The sequence below is a fragment of the Vidua chalybeata genome, chromosome 6 (genome assembly GCF_026979565.1).
Source record: "Vidua chalybeata isolate OUT-0048 chromosome 6, bVidCha1 merged haplotype, whole genome shotgun sequence".
NCBI lineage: Eukaryota > Metazoa > Chordata > Aves > Passeriformes > Viduidae > Vidua > Vidua chalybeata.
The window spans coordinates 38,678,553-38,695,807 of NC_071535.1; the positions used below are offsets into that span (position 1 = coordinate 38,678,553).

General features: G+C 48.4%; 1 protein-coding gene and 1 long non-coding RNA gene across 4 annotated transcripts in view; one reads left to right on the forward strand and one right to left on the reverse strand.

Annotated features, from left to right (window-relative positions):
• CREB3L1 (cAMP responsive element binding protein 3 like 1) overlaps window positions 1-17,255 on the forward strand; it is a 45,409-nt gene that overhangs the window by 11,739 nt on the left and 16,415 nt on the right. For 2 of the 3 annotated variants that reach the window (XM_053945608.1, XM_053945607.1), the window contains exon 2: window positions 12,324-12,552. In XM_053945608.1, the coding sequence (XP_053801583.1) occupies window positions 12,324-12,552 (229 nt within the window). Of the gene's footprint in view, window positions 1-5,651; window positions 5,921-12,323; window positions 12,553-17,255 lie in introns of those variants that run through there. The other variant, XM_053945609.1, reaches the window with a different exon arrangement.
• On the reverse strand, window positions 1,600-5,469 carry LOC128789519 (uncharacterized). Its single transcript, XR_008431428.1, has 3 exons — window positions 5,287-5,469; window positions 3,649-3,824; window positions 1,600-2,996 (listed from the first exon to the last, which is right to left on the reverse strand). It is a non-coding gene; the product is annotated as an uncharacterized LOC128789519 (long non-coding RNA).

Below are 17,255 nucleotides of genomic sequence, written 5' to 3' on the forward strand. Positions count from 1 at the left end.
CAATATGAGGGCCTGCTTCAGATTATGACGTTCTCCACTCTGACTCAAGATGTGGGTAGCTGTGTGATGATACATTAGGCAACAGTTTGACCTGAGCATCCAGTACTCCCTCTCTTACAATGCCTCATCCTGCCCACATGCCTCCCTTAGCTTTGTTTCCTCCAGGGCCTTGGGAATGGGAAAATTGAGTGCAATGGCCCCCAGGGAATGAAATTATTCTCAGTGGAGAATCCTACTGCCAGGTTCAGAAGTCATCTTGTTTGCATGTGAAGAGAGCAGGGCTTTGCTTTCATAATAACCCAGGGACAGCCTGTCCACCAGGGATGGACTCCCTGGAACCACAGAGCTGAGCTTTTCCACCCAGCTCAGCTCTGTTGAGTGAGAGAGTAGCTCTGGAAAATTATTGCCTCTTTTTAAACCAATTGGCAAAACTCTTGCATCTCTCCTGGGAACAGGCCAGGGATTCTGAGTCACTGCTTGAGTGGGTTGTGGCCAAGGTAGTCGTACCCAAGATATTAAGTGAGAGAGGAGAGATCCACCCAGGAGTGCCAGCAGAAAGAGAAATAGTCATGACCATAATGAATAATAATATAATGATTAAAAGATTCAGAAATGCACTGCCCACTCCAAAAATAAAGTTTGAGGACAACTCAAATGTTGTAAAAAAAAGAGAGGAAAGAGTCGAGAAAGACCGCCAAAGCCTGCCTGCATGTCAGCTGCAATGCAAGGAGTCCCGTCCAGCTGGCCTGGGTTCAAAGAGCTCCTATTGTCCAACAGCATTTCCAAGACACCATTCAAAACTTTCAGAAAATAAACCCAAGATGCAGGGTGAGATTTATCACACAATAAAGGCAAGCCAGATGTGTGCACCCTTTCAAAGAGAGACAGGAGGAAGACAAAGGAGGAGTGAAGCGGGGGGGGCGGGGGGGCATGAAGCAGCACAGGCATGAGGGAAGAGGTTGGCATGAAAGGCCTGATGTTGTGAGGATCCAGGCAGGAGCAGGGGACTGGATCTGTGCTCGGACACATATTGGGCACTTGTGAAAGGTTTCCTGTTTACCGAAAACACTATACTTGAAAAAATTCACCTAGCATCAAGGTTAAGGAACAAAGAGGGAAGATCTCACTGATGCTTTTTTTCTTTTGTTGCACATAAAACCGTGATGGATACTGAAAGGTTGCTTCTTGTCCTGAATTATATATCTGCAAAATAAAGACCCTGTCTGAAAGAATGTCCAGAAGTCAAACCACTATAGATTTTGTCTTGATTTTCTCTGGCTCACATAGTCTTCATTATTGCTGTGCAGCACTGACCACTATGGCAGGGATGTAACTTCTTCTGCCACAGGAATCACACACTTCCACCTGTGATTTAATTATGTTACAATCTGTTTAACATAATAAAATAATAATAAAAACAATTAATTACACAGAAAGATAATTTAATCTTTGAATATGCTGCTAACATGGCGTTACATGACTACAACCTGCCATCACTAGATAACTCCTCAAGTTCTCCCTGCCTGCAGAACAACCTGGCAAGGTGGCCATACCATACCATACCATACCATACCATACCATACCATACCATACCACAGATGAAAAAGTAACTTGGATTTATTTGTTCTCAGGAAAATCTATGGTAGTAAGGACTTATTCATCTAAGAGCAAAAAGCCTGAGAAAACATTTTGGAGGCTTAAGCTAGAGAGTCCTTCTTTGCAGTGACTCATTTGTTTGGTAACTGTATTTCTCTTTACAACACTTGTTTTTTGTGTTGTGTTTTGGTTTTTTGGTTTGTTTTTTTTTTTTAAGGTCTGGATGTATCTGGAGCCTTTAAACTGAGCTCAGTTGCAGATGATGAATTTGAAGCAGGGCACACTTAGCTCTGTAAGGAGCCATACTTGATTACCAGAGTTGTTCCTCAAAGCCCTAAAACCCATGAGGCTATCCATCATCTCCCTTGTCCAGAGATGTCCAGAAAATGGATTCCCAAATCCACCAGCTTCTGCAGAGACCATTCCAATGCTGGGGTGCAGATGTCTGCTTGATCTCAGACTCAGGAGCTTTCACTGCAGGAGTTCAGGGCATAATAGGTTTCCTGGCTTTAAAGGAACATGGGATATTTTCTTCCCAGAAGCTTCTAACATTACTTGAGTACATGATACCATGTATCTCCACATTTCAACTTCTTTTCACCAGCTACAGGGTCCTTGGCTGCTGGGCCTTGTTGTGGAGAAGTTCGGCTTGAAGAAGGGATAGCTGGAGAGCCAGGTGTTGAGAAGGGGTTTTCATAGGCTTCCTTTTCTCCTTCAGCTGTGATTTTCATCCCATGGTTGAAGTGACTGCCTGATCTCTGACCAGTCAGATATCCATCCTTATCTTTGGAAATGCAGGGCTTTTACCCCTGGTTCACCAGCATCACATCTTCATTCTGCCCCAGGATGGAGTTAATTCAGTTACCCCAGCAGTGACAAATGGCCTGACAGGCCTTACTGCTCTTTGTGGCCTAGGAAGGATTTCCCCATTCTCCAGAGACTCTGGTTTTTGTAGCTCCACTGCTGAGGTGAAAATGGTACCCTCAGCATTGCAGCTGAAGTTTAATTTCCCATCTGCTGCTTAGGGCACAGATTTTCCACTGAGATATTGGCTGAAGGTCAGAAATCTGCATTCCAAGTTGAATTGCTTTGAAAACTGTCCTGGTGCAGGACCCTGTTCAGTCTGCTGCTTGTAAAACCCAACTTTTGCCCAGCCTGGCCACTGAAAAGAGTCCCAGCTCTTGCTCTCTCAAGATTTTACATGAAAATCCTTCACATCCTTGAGTCACAAATCAGCTGGCCCAGACTTAGTTGCTCTGTTAAGTGCCCTTTACAAAGGCCCAAGGAATGAAAGCCACCAGTAATGTTTGGTATTAGCTGGATGCCTCAGCTTTTGGACTTGAACAGAGTAGAGCTCTTCCTCTTTCAAAGCCTGCTTTTCTTTATGGGTCTCCAGGGACCTGCCAGGGGACAAAATGTGAATTATCTCTGATTTTGCTCTCTGAGCTAAAGAGAAACAGTTTCAATGAGACAAATGAAGATGATTGTAAAGATAATTCAGACGCTTCTTCCTTCTCTGGTTATCTCCCAGAGCAGATTTCCTCTATCTCCCAGTGTGTCTTTCTTGTTGCTTTCTTGCAAGATGCAGAAAAAAAGGCCCATAATGGCCATAGTGGCATGGGGCTGACGAGCTGTGTAAGAGCAGAGATCTGCCAACTCTGGCAGCTTCAACTCCTTACTGGCCAGGGCCAGAAGCTTCCAAAAAAAGAAGGAATGGTGGAGTGGCATTTATTCCAATTTATTTTGGTTATTGAATAAACATTCCCATCCCACTGACTGGTGAATGGCTTGAGCAGCAGCACTTCTCTAATTTATTTTAATTGTATTGAACGTTCATGCTGCATTTAATGTCTTTTGGTGATAGTGTGACATGGTTTCACATCAGCATGGCAGTATAGTTCACAGAGTCACACAGAATAAACCAGTATTTTCTTTCACTTGCCCTGCCTGCTGTCACACCGTGCATCCCTCACTATTAATTTTCTCTAAACTGCCCAGGCAGACATGTCACACACAATTAAATCCATGTAGGCTTTTACAGGGTAGATTTACCTCTAGTTAGCAGGGCTGGGCTAGGGATGCATCCCTTGGGTGTGCAGACATGGCTATTGACACCCACTTGTGTTCTGGCTGCTGTGCCTCTGTGGGGATTGAGGAAGAGTGGATAGGCTCTGCAGGGGCACATCTGGGTGGAGGTGGATCAGGCTAACATAGCAGATAGGGCCTTCCTAAAAATGATGAATGATATTTTTACACATAAGGACACAAAGTTCACATGAGGTCCCACCCCCAGATGCTACAGCAGCTGAAAGCCCCATCATGGTGTGGAGTTAGGGTGTCACTGGGAGCCTGATGCAAACACAGCTGAGGCTGCCATGTTCACACAAACAGGCAAAGCACCAATTCAGCCAAGACAGCAGAGATCTGGGGACAGAGATGACAATACAGCTTCTCTCTCTAAGGCCTACTGCTTGTGTGAAGTCTCTGCCTGGAGACTGAGCTTGGCTTGGGAAGGAGTGAAGAAGAGGAAGAGACCCCTGCCAGTTTGCCCAGGGATACCTGCATTCCCATGGAGAACAGCGCCTACACATCACATGTGTTTGAACACAACCCAGCTGCCACCACAATGGCTTAGAAATAAGGGTGACTTTGTTTTGTAGCAATCAAGTTTTGTCTTCAGTTCTCCAAGCTCAAAAAAGCCTAGCAGACAAGCTTTTTATTTACCTTTGACAAACTCCTAGAAATTTGCCCCAAATCTTCTGCCAAATGAGGGTTAAGAGCAGCTTATGTTTCACTCTGAGAGAGTTGTGCCCAGTTCTGCGTATGGTATAAGTCCTGCTCTAATTTTTTTTTTTTATCAGAGTCAGCTGCAAGGCTGTTGTAAGCCAAAGGAAATTTGGGACATTCATTGCATAGGTAGCATACACAGCAAAAGCATGCTGAAAAGCAGGGGCATTCCTTTTTATCCTCCAGGGTGCCACTGCTGGAAGGAGAGGTGCTCCATCTCTGCAGATTCAGCTAGTCACATGCCATAGCAAACCATAGCTGCTTTCCACCCCAGGCCAGCAGAGCCTGTTTTGCCCAAGGGGGGGTTGCTATTTCCCCTCTCCTCCCTAGGACATGCATATCTGCTCTGAACCTGGCACCCACAGGTGGTGGGAGAGCACGCAAATGGCCTCATGGCTGTGACCACGCTGCAGTGCCACTTGTCTTGTGTATCACCTCAGCCTGGGTTCTGTGCTGTTCCACAGTCGTTCCCCTTGCAGGGCACTTCCAATCTCTCCCACATCACCACTGCCCGTGGTGCTGTGGGCCAGCTGCTAATCCCATTTGTGCTGAACACACTGGTGCCAGGTGTGGAGACACCAGTGTCCATGACTTTAGCAGCACTCAGAATCCTCTGCTGGGGCCACTGGGAAACCCAGTCACAGGCTAGCAGATTTCAAATTTCCACATACTTTTTACTCCCTTCTTTCATTCTTTCAGGGGCAGAAGCATTTATCTTAAAGACTTAAGTCGCCCTCTTCCCCTGCACCTGGTGCTTCCCAAGATTCTCCCCAGTGAACTGCAGGCTTGTGAACTCTGAGCTGGATATTACACGGCTGCAATCTCGGCCACGAAACTTCCATGCAGTCTGTGTTGTGCACATGCTTTTTAACAACATCACCCACTCCGTCAGCTTTGTCCCACCTGCCGGAGTTATAGGGCAGGAGGGGGTGAAACCACGAAGCCTTCCTGCCTGCCAGGGAGGTTTCGGCACGCCGCGGGAGCCGTGTGTGCCGGAGGGGCTGCGACGATATCCCCCGGGCGCTCTCCATCCCGGCATCCCGGGACGAGCGGGGCCGGCCCGCGCCGCTCCGTCCTAACCCTGCACTCCTCCCGCGCGCCGCGCCGCGCCGCTGGCAGCCGCCTCCCATTGGCCGCCTCCCGGCGGCGCCGGCCAATGGGCGGCCGCGGCTGCGGGCCGTTGGAAGCGCGCCGCGCGACCGTTAAACCGCCGCCATCCCCGCGCGGCCGGGGCAGCCCGCGCGCGGCCGCCCTGAGGGGCTGCGGCTCCTCGGCCGCGGCTGCCCCGCCGCTGCTGCGCCCGGCCTGGGCGCCGCGCCCGCCACCGCCCTCCCCCGGCTGTGCCTTGAGCCGCCGCCGGGCCCTCCTAGGTCCTGTGGCGCCTAGCGCTGGAAATTGTAAATCCAGGCCCTTGGCACGGATGCGCGGTGGAAGGAGGTTTCCACAGCGAGTTGTGCCTGAGCCTTGCAGGGATAAGAGCAGGCTCGGGGGAGAGTTTATCACTCTCTACAAGTAACTGAAAGGAAGTTGTAGCCAGGTGAGGGTCCACCTCTTCTCCCAGGCAACTAGAGACAGGATGAGGGGATGTGGTGTTAAACTGCAGGTTTATGTTGAACATTAGCAAGAATTTATTCAGAAAAGGGTGATTAGACATTGGGGTGGACTGCCCAGAGAGGTAGTGGAGTCACCATTCCTACAGGTGTTTTAAGGAAAGACTGGCTGTGGCATTTGGTGCCATGTTCCAGTTGACATGGTGTTCAGTCATAGCTTCGACTCAATTATCTCAGAGGTCTTTTCCCACCTAAGTGGTTCTGTGATTCTACAATTCTATAGACAGCAGCAAATTCTGGGTCTAGTGCCAGATCAGGTTTGGTCAAACCCTGCCACTCTGGAGTGTCTGGAGTGCTTGGTCCACCATACATGCCAAGGTTGTGATGCTGAAAGTAGTCACAGGTGACCTGGACATTGATGCAGTGCCTGAGAAAGATGGGGTGCTGCTGCTCAGGATGCTGTCCTGCTGCTGGAGGGGAATGACAGTGGCGTTCACAGGCAGTTTGGCCCTTGGTGCTTTGGCCATGCCACACAGAGAAGTAGCAACAGCAAGGGGGTAGCAGGTCAGTGGCAAGCTATTCAGGCACACCAGGGGCCTGGGTGGACCAGGCATGCAGCAGCAGGAACCTGTGATATGTGAGGTACAAGAGCAATATGGGTTCAGGATAGAGGAGGAGCAGAGGGGTGGCAGCCAAAGGGTTGTTGGATGATTACTTGTGCCCCTTGGGGTACACATGCACTGACTGGCTGTATGGAGAAGTGTGCATAGCATCTGTCCATCCTGCCTGAAGCTTATTAACACTGTTGAGAACTTCACTTTCATAAGGTCTAAAATTCTCTGCATTTTAAAGAGAGCAGAAGGACTGTCTGGAGTGTATGGGCTCTTCTTTCCTGGAATGTAAAGAAAACCTCGGCTGTGCAGCTGGAGTGCAGGGGGCTTCATTCCTTAGTGAAAGCAGAGAAGGGAAATGCAGATGTCACAGCTGGGACAGGAGATTTATCTTGGCAAGCAAAGAGGAAAAAATTTTCAAAAAGAAAAGAGAAAACTCAGAAGAATCCCCTCCCCATCTTCACTGCTTGCCAGCAGGAGCAGAACCTCCAACCTGCAAAAGCCTTTCGTCTCCTGGGCCTGGGCTGCCGCCCAGCTGGATTTAGCCCCTTGCTGCTTTCTCTTTGGAGCGGGACCGTTGTGGTGGGATGAGAGAGGCTGTGAGAACCAGGCTGGTCCTGAAGGAAGACTCTGTCCAAACAACTCAGATGGAGGTGGAAAGGGGAAACTTACAGTCAAAGAATGGAAGCATGAAAAGGAGGGACAGATGCAGCCAGGATGAGTCCAGAGAAGTGGATCCAGGGGGACCTTCTCAGCTATGCATGGTGCCACTGGGCTACAAGAGTGCTAGCTTAAGGCATCCCATGTGCAACTGGGCAGGGGAGAAGGCTTTGTGCCTCAGTCTCTCCTTGGGGCCACCAGAGTTCTAACACCAGCTCTGGGTGGGGGTAAATGTAGAGCTTGCATTTGGATATCTGGATGCCTTGCATTAGCTCCCAAGATAACTGTTGTACAACAGGAAAGGGTGTTTGAATGAGAAGTGCACGCACGCACATACAGTGTGCTATTTAGACAACCCTAAGCATGAGGTCAGGATGAAAACATGTGGTAGAAATATGTTTGGAAGAGTCAGTGCCTATGTCGATCACCAGGAGTGGGAGGGAGCAGAAGCCAGGAGCTGACAGATTCTCACTCTCTCCCCATGGCTGAGGTGGCCTTAGCCTGAGCAGATTCTACTGTGGCACCAGGTTAAGGCTCTCTGTAGGGCTAGAGATGCAATGGTTGTTGCCTCCCCATACCTGTACACACTGGCTCATCCTCTTTGAGCGCTGCCTCCCTGTCCTCCTAGAGTTTGAGGGGGCCGGTAAGCCAGAAGTCAGGCTTGGATCAGGAAATCCAGCACATCCTCGCCATTGCATTTCTGTCCCTTGGCTGCCCCCTCCCTGACCGCTCACTGGTAATACAGCTTTGGAAACACATCTCGTGCTATTTCTTGGCTTTGGAGCATAGTTAGAAGAAGAAGGAAGGAGAGTGTGAAAGGGAGGGGAAGATAACAGGAGCGAATAATGCAAAATGAGACTGTGCTGTGAGCTTTGTATCCCATCTGGAAACTGTTTTCCCTCAGTACACTGCACACCCACTCCCTCTAGACCAGGATGGTAAGGGTCAAGTTTCCCAGTTGACTGGTCCCCCTTGCTAAAGCCAGACCCATCTGTGTGAAAGCTACTTGAAAGATCTTAAAGGAGAATCTCGAAACAGTTGCTGAGCCCTTCATTGTCACAATTAGAAACTCTTGGCCAATCCTCTGAGGAGCAGGAGCTGGCTGATCTCAGTCTGGCTGGAAGGCACTCTCCAGGAGTTTTGGTCTTGAAGAAGCTGTGAGAGGATGAGGTTGCTGTGCTTGTGAATCTCTGTCCATCCCACCTTCATTCACACCCAAGTTCCATGGACTCTTTCTTGGACCTTCCCTGGTCTGCTGAGACCTTTGTTGCCATTGTGTTGGCAAAAGTCTCCCCAAAGCCCAACCTAGTCGTGTCATTTAGTGGCAGCACATGAAGACTTTTAGCTGTGCTGGCCCCAGCCTGGGTGGGAATGGAGGGCCAGTGACCAACCAGCACTTTCCATTCCAGCAAGGATAAAGCTACTGTCCATTTGGTCAGGTGATAAACCTGCTTCTCTTCATTGCTCAGAAACTTGGAGCACTGACCCTGCCATGTGCTGCTGTGATGTACACAGCCCTGAGTCCCCATATCCTAGTTTCCTGAACCCTCTCTCACACATGCAAAGGAGGAGTATGGCTGAAGCTTTCTCTGAGTTTTTCCAGATAAGTGCAGCTCACAAAATTAGGCTGGGTGGGACAAAATTTGCATATTCTGGGTTAACAGGCTCAATTTAAACTAATTAGTAGTGGTTTTAGTGTCATCTAGCCAAAATAAACTCTGGGTTGCTCCTCACTCTGTCCATCACAGCTGGATCTTGACAAGAGGACACTCTTTCTTCTTACCATGTGGTTGCATGCACAGCTGTCTTATACAAATTAGAAGTCTAAAATTAACAATACCTGTTGACTTCAGGAGAGAACAGTCAACCCAAAAGCCCCAGCAGTTTTCCTGGGATATCTTGACAGCTTCCTGCTGGTCCCATAGTTTCCATTATCGGTATAGCCAGCTACAAACCCATGTTATTATTTTTGTTTGCTTTACTCTTCCTTCTGCTGCTTTCCTCAGCCTCTTGCCACCTTCTTTGAGTAAAACAATGATCTCCAGCTTTGTGTCAGCTCTAGGTGCTCTCCCTCCTTGAGGATGTTGGATCCTTGGTGCCCCTTTTAATAATAACTATAGTTATGGCCAATCTCATGGGCTATCTCCCTTCTCTCCATCGTCTGTGTTTGGAGATGTTGGACTGGTATATGTGTGAGTGGTGAGAGCTGAAACGGGCTGCTTTGATGAGAAGGCTTTACCAGTATTCAGGAGGATAAGACCCAGAAGCCCAGAGAGGGGTAGATGCTGCAACATTTCTGGATTCCCAGGGAAGGGTGCAAGTTTCATTCTCTGCTCATCACCCCTGTACTGTGCAGTAGGCCTCTGTCTCGTGGGAGAGAATGGTCTCTTGGGGACCTGAGCTCCTGCACCTCTGTGAGAGCAGTGTTACCTTCATCCTCATTTCCACACAGCGAGGTCTTCCAGCAGCAAGTCTGCTGTGTGGTGTCTAAAATAATGAGAAACCTGAAATTTCATTGGCAAGAAACATTTCTTGCCAATGTTGATGCCTGTGTTAAGGCTCTGATACTCAGTTCCTTGCACTCATTACTCATCTCTCACCCCTCAGCAGCTGCTACAGTGATTTTTTTTTTTAGTTACACATCTCTGCCTCTTCCCTCTAGGTAGGTTTGTCCAACAATAGAGAGACTGTTGACTGACCAAGGGATCATTGTTCTAAATGTGGGTGGGATGCTGCTAAAAGACAATCTGTGTAACTACTGCACGAATGCATTCCCTTGACTCAATCCCACCTCTGCCTTTGTTAATGCACAGTTGTGAAAGAAATTGGAAGCACATGGCAGTGTCACAGACAGTTCTCCCCACAGCCATCCATCCAGCTCTTCTTCCCTTCCATGGCTACACAGTGGTTCTAGTTTTCATGGTCACAACATGAAATATGATTTGAGCCCAACTCTGCCGTGTCGTGGTGCATTAGCAGCCGGCACTCTGAATCCCTTCACTTTTCTGTGGTTTTCGCCCTTACCATAAGGCTATCGTGTTCACATCCTGTGTTTGCTTGTGTTGTTTAGAGAACACAAGACAAAGAACAGCTGTTACATGAGCAGGCACTCTCTGGGGTTAATGCTCAGGACTCCAAACTCTTTATCCTTCTATGCTAGAAGGACAAAACCTGGGTTTCCAGCACTTTTTAGATAACTATCTAACCCAGTTCCATTTGCTGACTCAGCTCCCTCTGAAGTTACACTCCCCACAGATGGTAGGTGTTTTCAGTTACTTGATTCAAGTGCAGAAATGCTCCTAGGCAACTTGGAAATGGCTGGGTGGATTTTACCAAACTACCCCGCCAACTCTGCTTCTGCTGTGGGAACAAGTGGAGAAAACTTTAGCCCAGACATCGCAGGGAGGGCCTCAACACTAGGATTTAGCATGAGTGTGCCTTCTCCACCCTACTTGCACATGCAGTGTCTGGTCTCCAGGGAAGCCTTGGATGGTCATGTGTTGGGCTGTCACTCCAGGCAGTTGGAGGACAAGTGGGAAGGAAGTGAATGGAGAGAAATCTTGTGTCAGGCAGAATGTAGGTGGCAGGGACTCCACCCCCACTTCCAGCATGCTCTGTAAGCATCTGAGGTTTTAAATGGAGCAGATGAAGGATGATGTTGGAGGGTGAAAGGCACTGACATGTTCGAGATTGCTGCCACTTACCCATCTCCCTCCCCCACTTGGTGGGAAGTGTGGGTCTGTTCATCTAGAGCCTACTTTACTCCCCAGCCTCACCCCAAAGCTCTGACAGCCAGTGCAATGTTGACAGAGCGCTACTGCGCTCAGGTAAAACAAATATACCTTCCAGTAGGAGCAGGAACCTACAGGCTCCAGCATCCGGGGTCCTCTGGCCACCTCCTGCCTCAGTCCTAGCACTGGGGAAAGAAAGGACTGCACGCACTCCATGGTTCTTTAGAAGGCAGGCTCTCTCCTGAGCTGAGCTCTCACCCTGGAATTCATTGGCATTCATGTCTCCACTCTAGGACCTACATGATCTCTCCCACTCTCATTCATACCCTGTTGCTCTTGGTATTTCAGTATACTACTTTCAATGCCTTTCTGCCCACCAAGATGCTTTTCCAGGCAGGGGGTGGGAGGACAGACCTAGTCGGACTCCGCTGAGCTCTCTCCAGTTCATTTAAGTTACACAGTTCTGTCTGTGTAATATAGTCACTTGAATCTATCTGTCTTTTCTTTCCTCTCCCTGAGCCAGAAGCCTCAATCTGCCAACAAATGGGATAATTTTTCAGCTGGTGTTTGGCAGCCATCATTTTTCTCCCTGCCCAACCAATGCTTTGTTGTAGCAAATGGAAAAGTTAGTGATTTGACTTCTGAATAGGAGGATATGCCTCAAAGGAAGAAGGTTCCCTGTAGCATCAGGAGCTCAGTTCTGCAGCAGCACTGGCCAGATTTACTGACTGTTGCTGGAATGATTAGTGGAATGATTGTTTGTTGTTAACAGCCCATCTGTAGTGTTTAAACTTCACCGGGGAGCTGAATTTCACAGGCATTATCTGGCTGTAGTACAGCCTCATATGGTCCACAGAGGGGCTGTTAAATCCCAGAGGAAATTAAATACAACAGGGGGCCTTCCTGTTATGTTGATCCAACTGATCTTTTTTCTCTGATAGAAATCAGCAGCTGGGTTGATGTTCTCTGGGGCATCAATGTGCCTGTTGCTGCTGGCAGAGAACGTGAAAAAGCATCTGTCACTAAGGACAGGTGCTGAAGACCATGACTTTGTACCACACTTACATTTTATCATCACAGGAATCTCTTTCCTTGTCGTTTTGTTGTCACAGTGAGATGTTTGGAAGACATGGATAGATACTCACAAAGGGAGGGGGAGATAAGATAATGTAGAAAGGTTTCATGTGTGTTTGTGGCATAGATAAACATGCAGTGATGTAAAGCACCACATCCCTTTCTATCTTAATTTTAAGTGTTTTTGTCAGACTGATGCAGGCAAGGAATAGGAACTGGTTTTTGCCCTGCAAAAAGGTCCGATGCTGAGGTTTGACTCTCAGATCCCTCTTGGAGTTGACACTAATGCTCTTTCTCCTTTTGTCTTTCCTCAGCATTTCTCAGAGAATCTGGATCACTTCTCTGACAACATGGACGATTTCTCCAATGACCTTTTCAGCAGTTTCTTCGATGACCCAGTACTGGCTGAGAAGAACCCTCTGCTGGACATGGACCTGGATCCACCCACTCCAGGCATACAGGCAGAGCACAGCTATTCCCTCAGTGGAGACTCTGCTCCCCAGAGCCCCCTTGTGCCTGTCAAGACTGAAGATAATGCTAACGGTGAGCATGAGATGTGCACACTGCCCAGCACACTGGGCACATGTTAGCAGAGGCTCTGGCTGGCTTTCATATATAAGGACAAACTGTCTATTCCTTGGACTTGCACATGACTAATCCGGGGAAGAATTTGGTTTGCTGTTGTCAAATGCAGTCCACATTTTTCCCTTCAATTTGTGCTGTGATAGTCACATTACTCCTTTGCTGGGCTTACTGTTATTTACGAGGATGATAATTGTCTGTGGCTTAGTGTGCTGCCAGCTTCTGGCAAGCAATAGGCAATGTCTTTTTAGGACCCTGCAAACTTGGGTGTGGATGCCCTAGATCCAGCTCCATTTTGGCATCAGGCAGCAGGGTTTTGGTTTGCACAAAGGAAGCATGAGTCTCTGGCTGAAACCAGTGTTGGTACATGTGGAAAGCTAAGTGGCTTCTTTAGCAGCAGATCTTTTAGCAGAAGACAGTGAGGAACAGTCATTTCAAAACTTATTTTTAAAACAATTCATTTCAGGATAATTTTTGATGGCTGGGTATTTTTAGAGCTGTCCTTGCAAGAGAGTCCTGTAATTTGTGGGATTGTGTGGGTGTCCCAACAGCTGATGGACACCAGGCTGCCTGAAAAAGCAGTGGCACAGGCTCAGTATACACAGAAGACAGCTATTCCTTTGAGCAACAGTGAGACCTGGGACAGAGGCTTCCTCTCATGACTAGGAATGATCCCAGCTTTCTGGTGCAAACACCAAGGCATAAGGAGAGAGGGCTGGCCTCTTTGGTCCTTGAAAAGGCACAACCATCTGCCACATTCCTTAGGGGCATCTCAGAGAGATGCTGGGAGAGAGTTCTATGGTAGGCCAAGCAACTATTAACTTAATACCAAAAAAGCTTTCAATTTGCATTTAATTTTCCTTAGTTTAAATCCCAGAACAGTCTTGGAGGGAGCAACTAACAAAACAAACAAACAAACAAACAAACAAAAACCCATAAAAACAAACAAACAAACCCAAACCAGCATGAACAAATAAACACAACTTTGTTTTGCCCCTGAAAATGAACAGGAGGAGATAAGACTTGAGAATGAGAGAAGCCAAAAGAATGCATTTGTAGAAAGCAGTGAAATGAAGACTGCATGTGATAACTTGCAGTCTTGCAAGTTATCTTGAGATAACTTCATGCCTGCATGAAGTTATCTCAAGGACTCCTCTCTGAGACACTTAGCACCACTTCTGCTTCTCTCCGCGGTGTCTGCACATGCCCTTCCTTCAGGTGTTATGTCTCAAAGGCAAGACCATGACTCTTGAATGGAGTGTGACACTGATCCTTGGGCAGAGGCCAGCACAGGGTGTACTGTGCATAACCCAGGAGAGTTTGAGATGGGCCTGGCACTTGCTTTCTGAGAGTGCAGATCAGTAAGGGAGTAAGGCCTAGCAGTACGATGGCAGGTATAGGAGTATCCGTGCACCCAGTCCTGCAGCTAGATAATTCAGCTTGTCTTTCCAGGGCTTTTTTGGCTCATAACTGCATGTGAGTCATATTCTAGTGAAACCCTGAGTCAGGTCCAGTATTTGCAACACTGTGCAGTCCTTTTGGCATAGCTCCATCCAGTCTTAGTCCTTTTAGACATTCAGTTCCAATTAATTACCCAGAAATGGTTTTTCTTCAACATTAAGCAAGCTCTGCTCAGTCTGCAGAGCTCCTCAGGAATGCCCCTGCTCTGTCTAGGCTTGGAGCTGGCTGAGGCTTGCTTTTTATCAGCTTTCTCCCAGCTTTTCTGCAGATCTCGAAAACTCCTCCAAATCCTGCCCCTTCCCACATGATTCCCACTAACACAGGTCAGCTAGGGCAGGCCACTGGGTGCCTTGTGACCTTAAAAAGCTTATCAGTGGAGTCTGATTTCCAGATGGCTTATGCATACGGACTGGCTGCTTCATTTCTCAGTACCCGCCCTGAGTTTTGCAAGGTGTGATTTGATGCCAGGAGCAGGGAGAGCCAGGGTTGTGCAGAACAGTGGGCACTGGACCAACCTCAGGTTAGTGCCTGCCCTCCTGTATAGGTCCTGCTTTCTCACTGCTCTTTGCCTCACCTCCTCAGCCCTGGGCAGCTACAGATATTGCTCAGCTGTATTTCTTCCCAATATGTACAGAGCATGTACAGAATATCTAGAGCAGAGGATGAGTGTCTTGGCATGCCTCATCCACCAACATACAGTGAAATCTTCAGTGTTACAGTGTTACCTGTGAAACATCTTCTCAGGCAGCAGAACCTAGATGTGTCCACAAAAGATGCCTACTCCTCAGTCCCTCATTGAACCTCTGATGGCTTATTTGTCTCTGATTCTGTAACCCAGTCACTCCCCAGAAGAATCTCTGAGGGTGGGAAAGAGAGCAGGGTCAGAATGTGGACAGGAAATGGGAGGACATACTTATTTGGGTGTCTGCTCCTTGGCCTGTCTGGACTGACAGCACTGGGGGCTGCTCTCTCACTGAGTCAAGTCTGATCGGAGAGAGCCCTGGTGGTCTGCTCTCCCTTGTCTGGTAACTTGCTTCAGCAGCAGCCCTCACAGAAAGAGGATACCCCACACATCTGAGAAAAAGAGAAATGCAGATTTTTGCAACAGAAAGGATGAGGAGGAAAAGGCTTCAAATGACAGTAAGAAACTTGAGAGTAGTCAGCAGGCAAAATGTTCTCATGGTGGGCATAGCAAAAGCATATAAGAGTTTAAATGGGGAAAGCTGTGAACTCTTTGGCACTTTTCAAAGGGGTAGATTCAAGTGAATCATCTATCAGGACTGACATAGGTTTAGTTGAATTTGCCTAGGACAGTGGGATAGACTGAAAGATTTCTCAAGATCCCTCATTTCTGTGAAAGGCAGAAGTCAGTCCTAATGTTCTGGATACAAACACTTGTGGCTGTGTGACACTTTGCCTCTTCCCACCAGAAGGGGTTTGTCTGCATACCAGGGTAACTACAACTTCACTAATAGCTGTGGGTTCAGTGTCCTTACCAGGACAGAGGAAACACAATCCACTCTGTGTCTACTTAGTAGGCTGTGTGTTGTCTCAGCTGTACCGTGCATCCCTGCCTGAGATGCTGTCTGATGACGTTAGCCCTGCTGCGTTGTGGGAAGCTCTAGAAAGCAATCCAGCAGCATTGAGAGCGCACATGCAGCTGAGGCACACACACAGCAGCCACAGGAGCTGCGCCTGTGCTTGACGACGTCCAGTTGCAGGGGCAGCTGGAAGGAGTGAACATCTGCTAGAGAGACTTGTCTAGGCAGAAATAAGAGGTGCTAGACCAAAGACAGGAAAACAACATATTCCATTGGCAAGGCCAACATTGTGTTATCATATGTAATTCTTGTCTGGGCTTTAACACCACTCTGTCCAAGCAAAGGCCAGAGGCAGGATTCTGCCCTGGCCTCTCCTGAAAACAGAGGCTGAGTAAGGCAAAGACAATGTTGACATACCTTTAAGTTAAGACGTACCTTTAAGTTAGATCAGATGGCAGCTCCCATGTGAACAGCTGCTTGTTTGTACTCTTCTTTGTGCAAGCTTTTCTGGAGCAGAGAAAGACCTTTCTCCCTCTCTCCTCTTGCCAGGACATCTTCTGGACTGAGGCCTGCACTGCAGAACTGCCCTGGGCAGCAGACAGCTAGGCAGCATCCCTGGGCCTGACTGAGAGTGCTGCATGCAAAGAGCAGTGCAGAGAGGTTAGAGAGTGAGTCAGACTGTGGCCTTGTGGAGGTAACTGGGGCTCTCTCTTGTGACACACTTAGCAACAGTCTGTCTATGTCAAGCCAAATGTATTTTTCTTGTCAGATAAAAAGGGAAAGGGAATGGATGAGGATTAGGAAGGAGGGTGCAAGGCTGCAGGCCGGCTAGGAGTAGCCTTTTGGTAAGCTGAACTATTTGAAGAGCAAAGACTGAAACTTTAGAGCAGAGCCCAGGCAGCTCTCCTGCCTAGCAGTCCTTTTCCCATCTGATCTGCAGTTTATCTGGGATCTCCACTTCTGGTGGCAAGCCAGGCTCACACCACACACGTGCATGGGACAGAGCAGGCAGGAGGCAAGGGGAGCATACCCCCACGGCTCCATTCAGTTCTCTTCAGATACTCCCTTTCCCTCACTTGTGCTTCTTGTCCCTGCCAGCAATGGCAGCAGGGTACAGCTGTGGACCGCAGTCCCCCGAGCAGCCCAGGGTAGAGAAGAGAGTCTCAGAGGTGAGACTGAGGGGAGCAGCTGTGGAAGCAGCCTCACAAGCAGGTGATGCAGAGGGCTTCCTTCCACAGAAATGGGCCTTCCTTCTCTTCTGTCATGCAGCAAAGCCCTGGTAGTTGGCACAACATCATCAGGCGGCCAAAGCAGCACTGTCAGCTTTTCACTGTCATCATGCTTGCTCTCTCACCAGCTCTCCAGCACAGAGATGGTGCTATTCTTGGTAAATCACCTGGCAGCTCTGTGATGCTGGCCATGCTGCCTAAGGAGCAACAGCCCAGCATCCTCCTCTCACTGAGCCCTAAATATAAATAAGCTCCAGAGGATGAGACCTAGATATTACTGGGGGAAGAAATCCTGCAGCTGTCCTCCAGAGCTTAGGCTGTCCAGTCAGAGTCCAGCAGAGACACAATTCCTTTATCTCTGTCCTGTCTGCTCCCCACACACTGGGGAGCACATGCTGGAGCTTCATTCCCTTTTGTACTCTGTGTTGTGGGC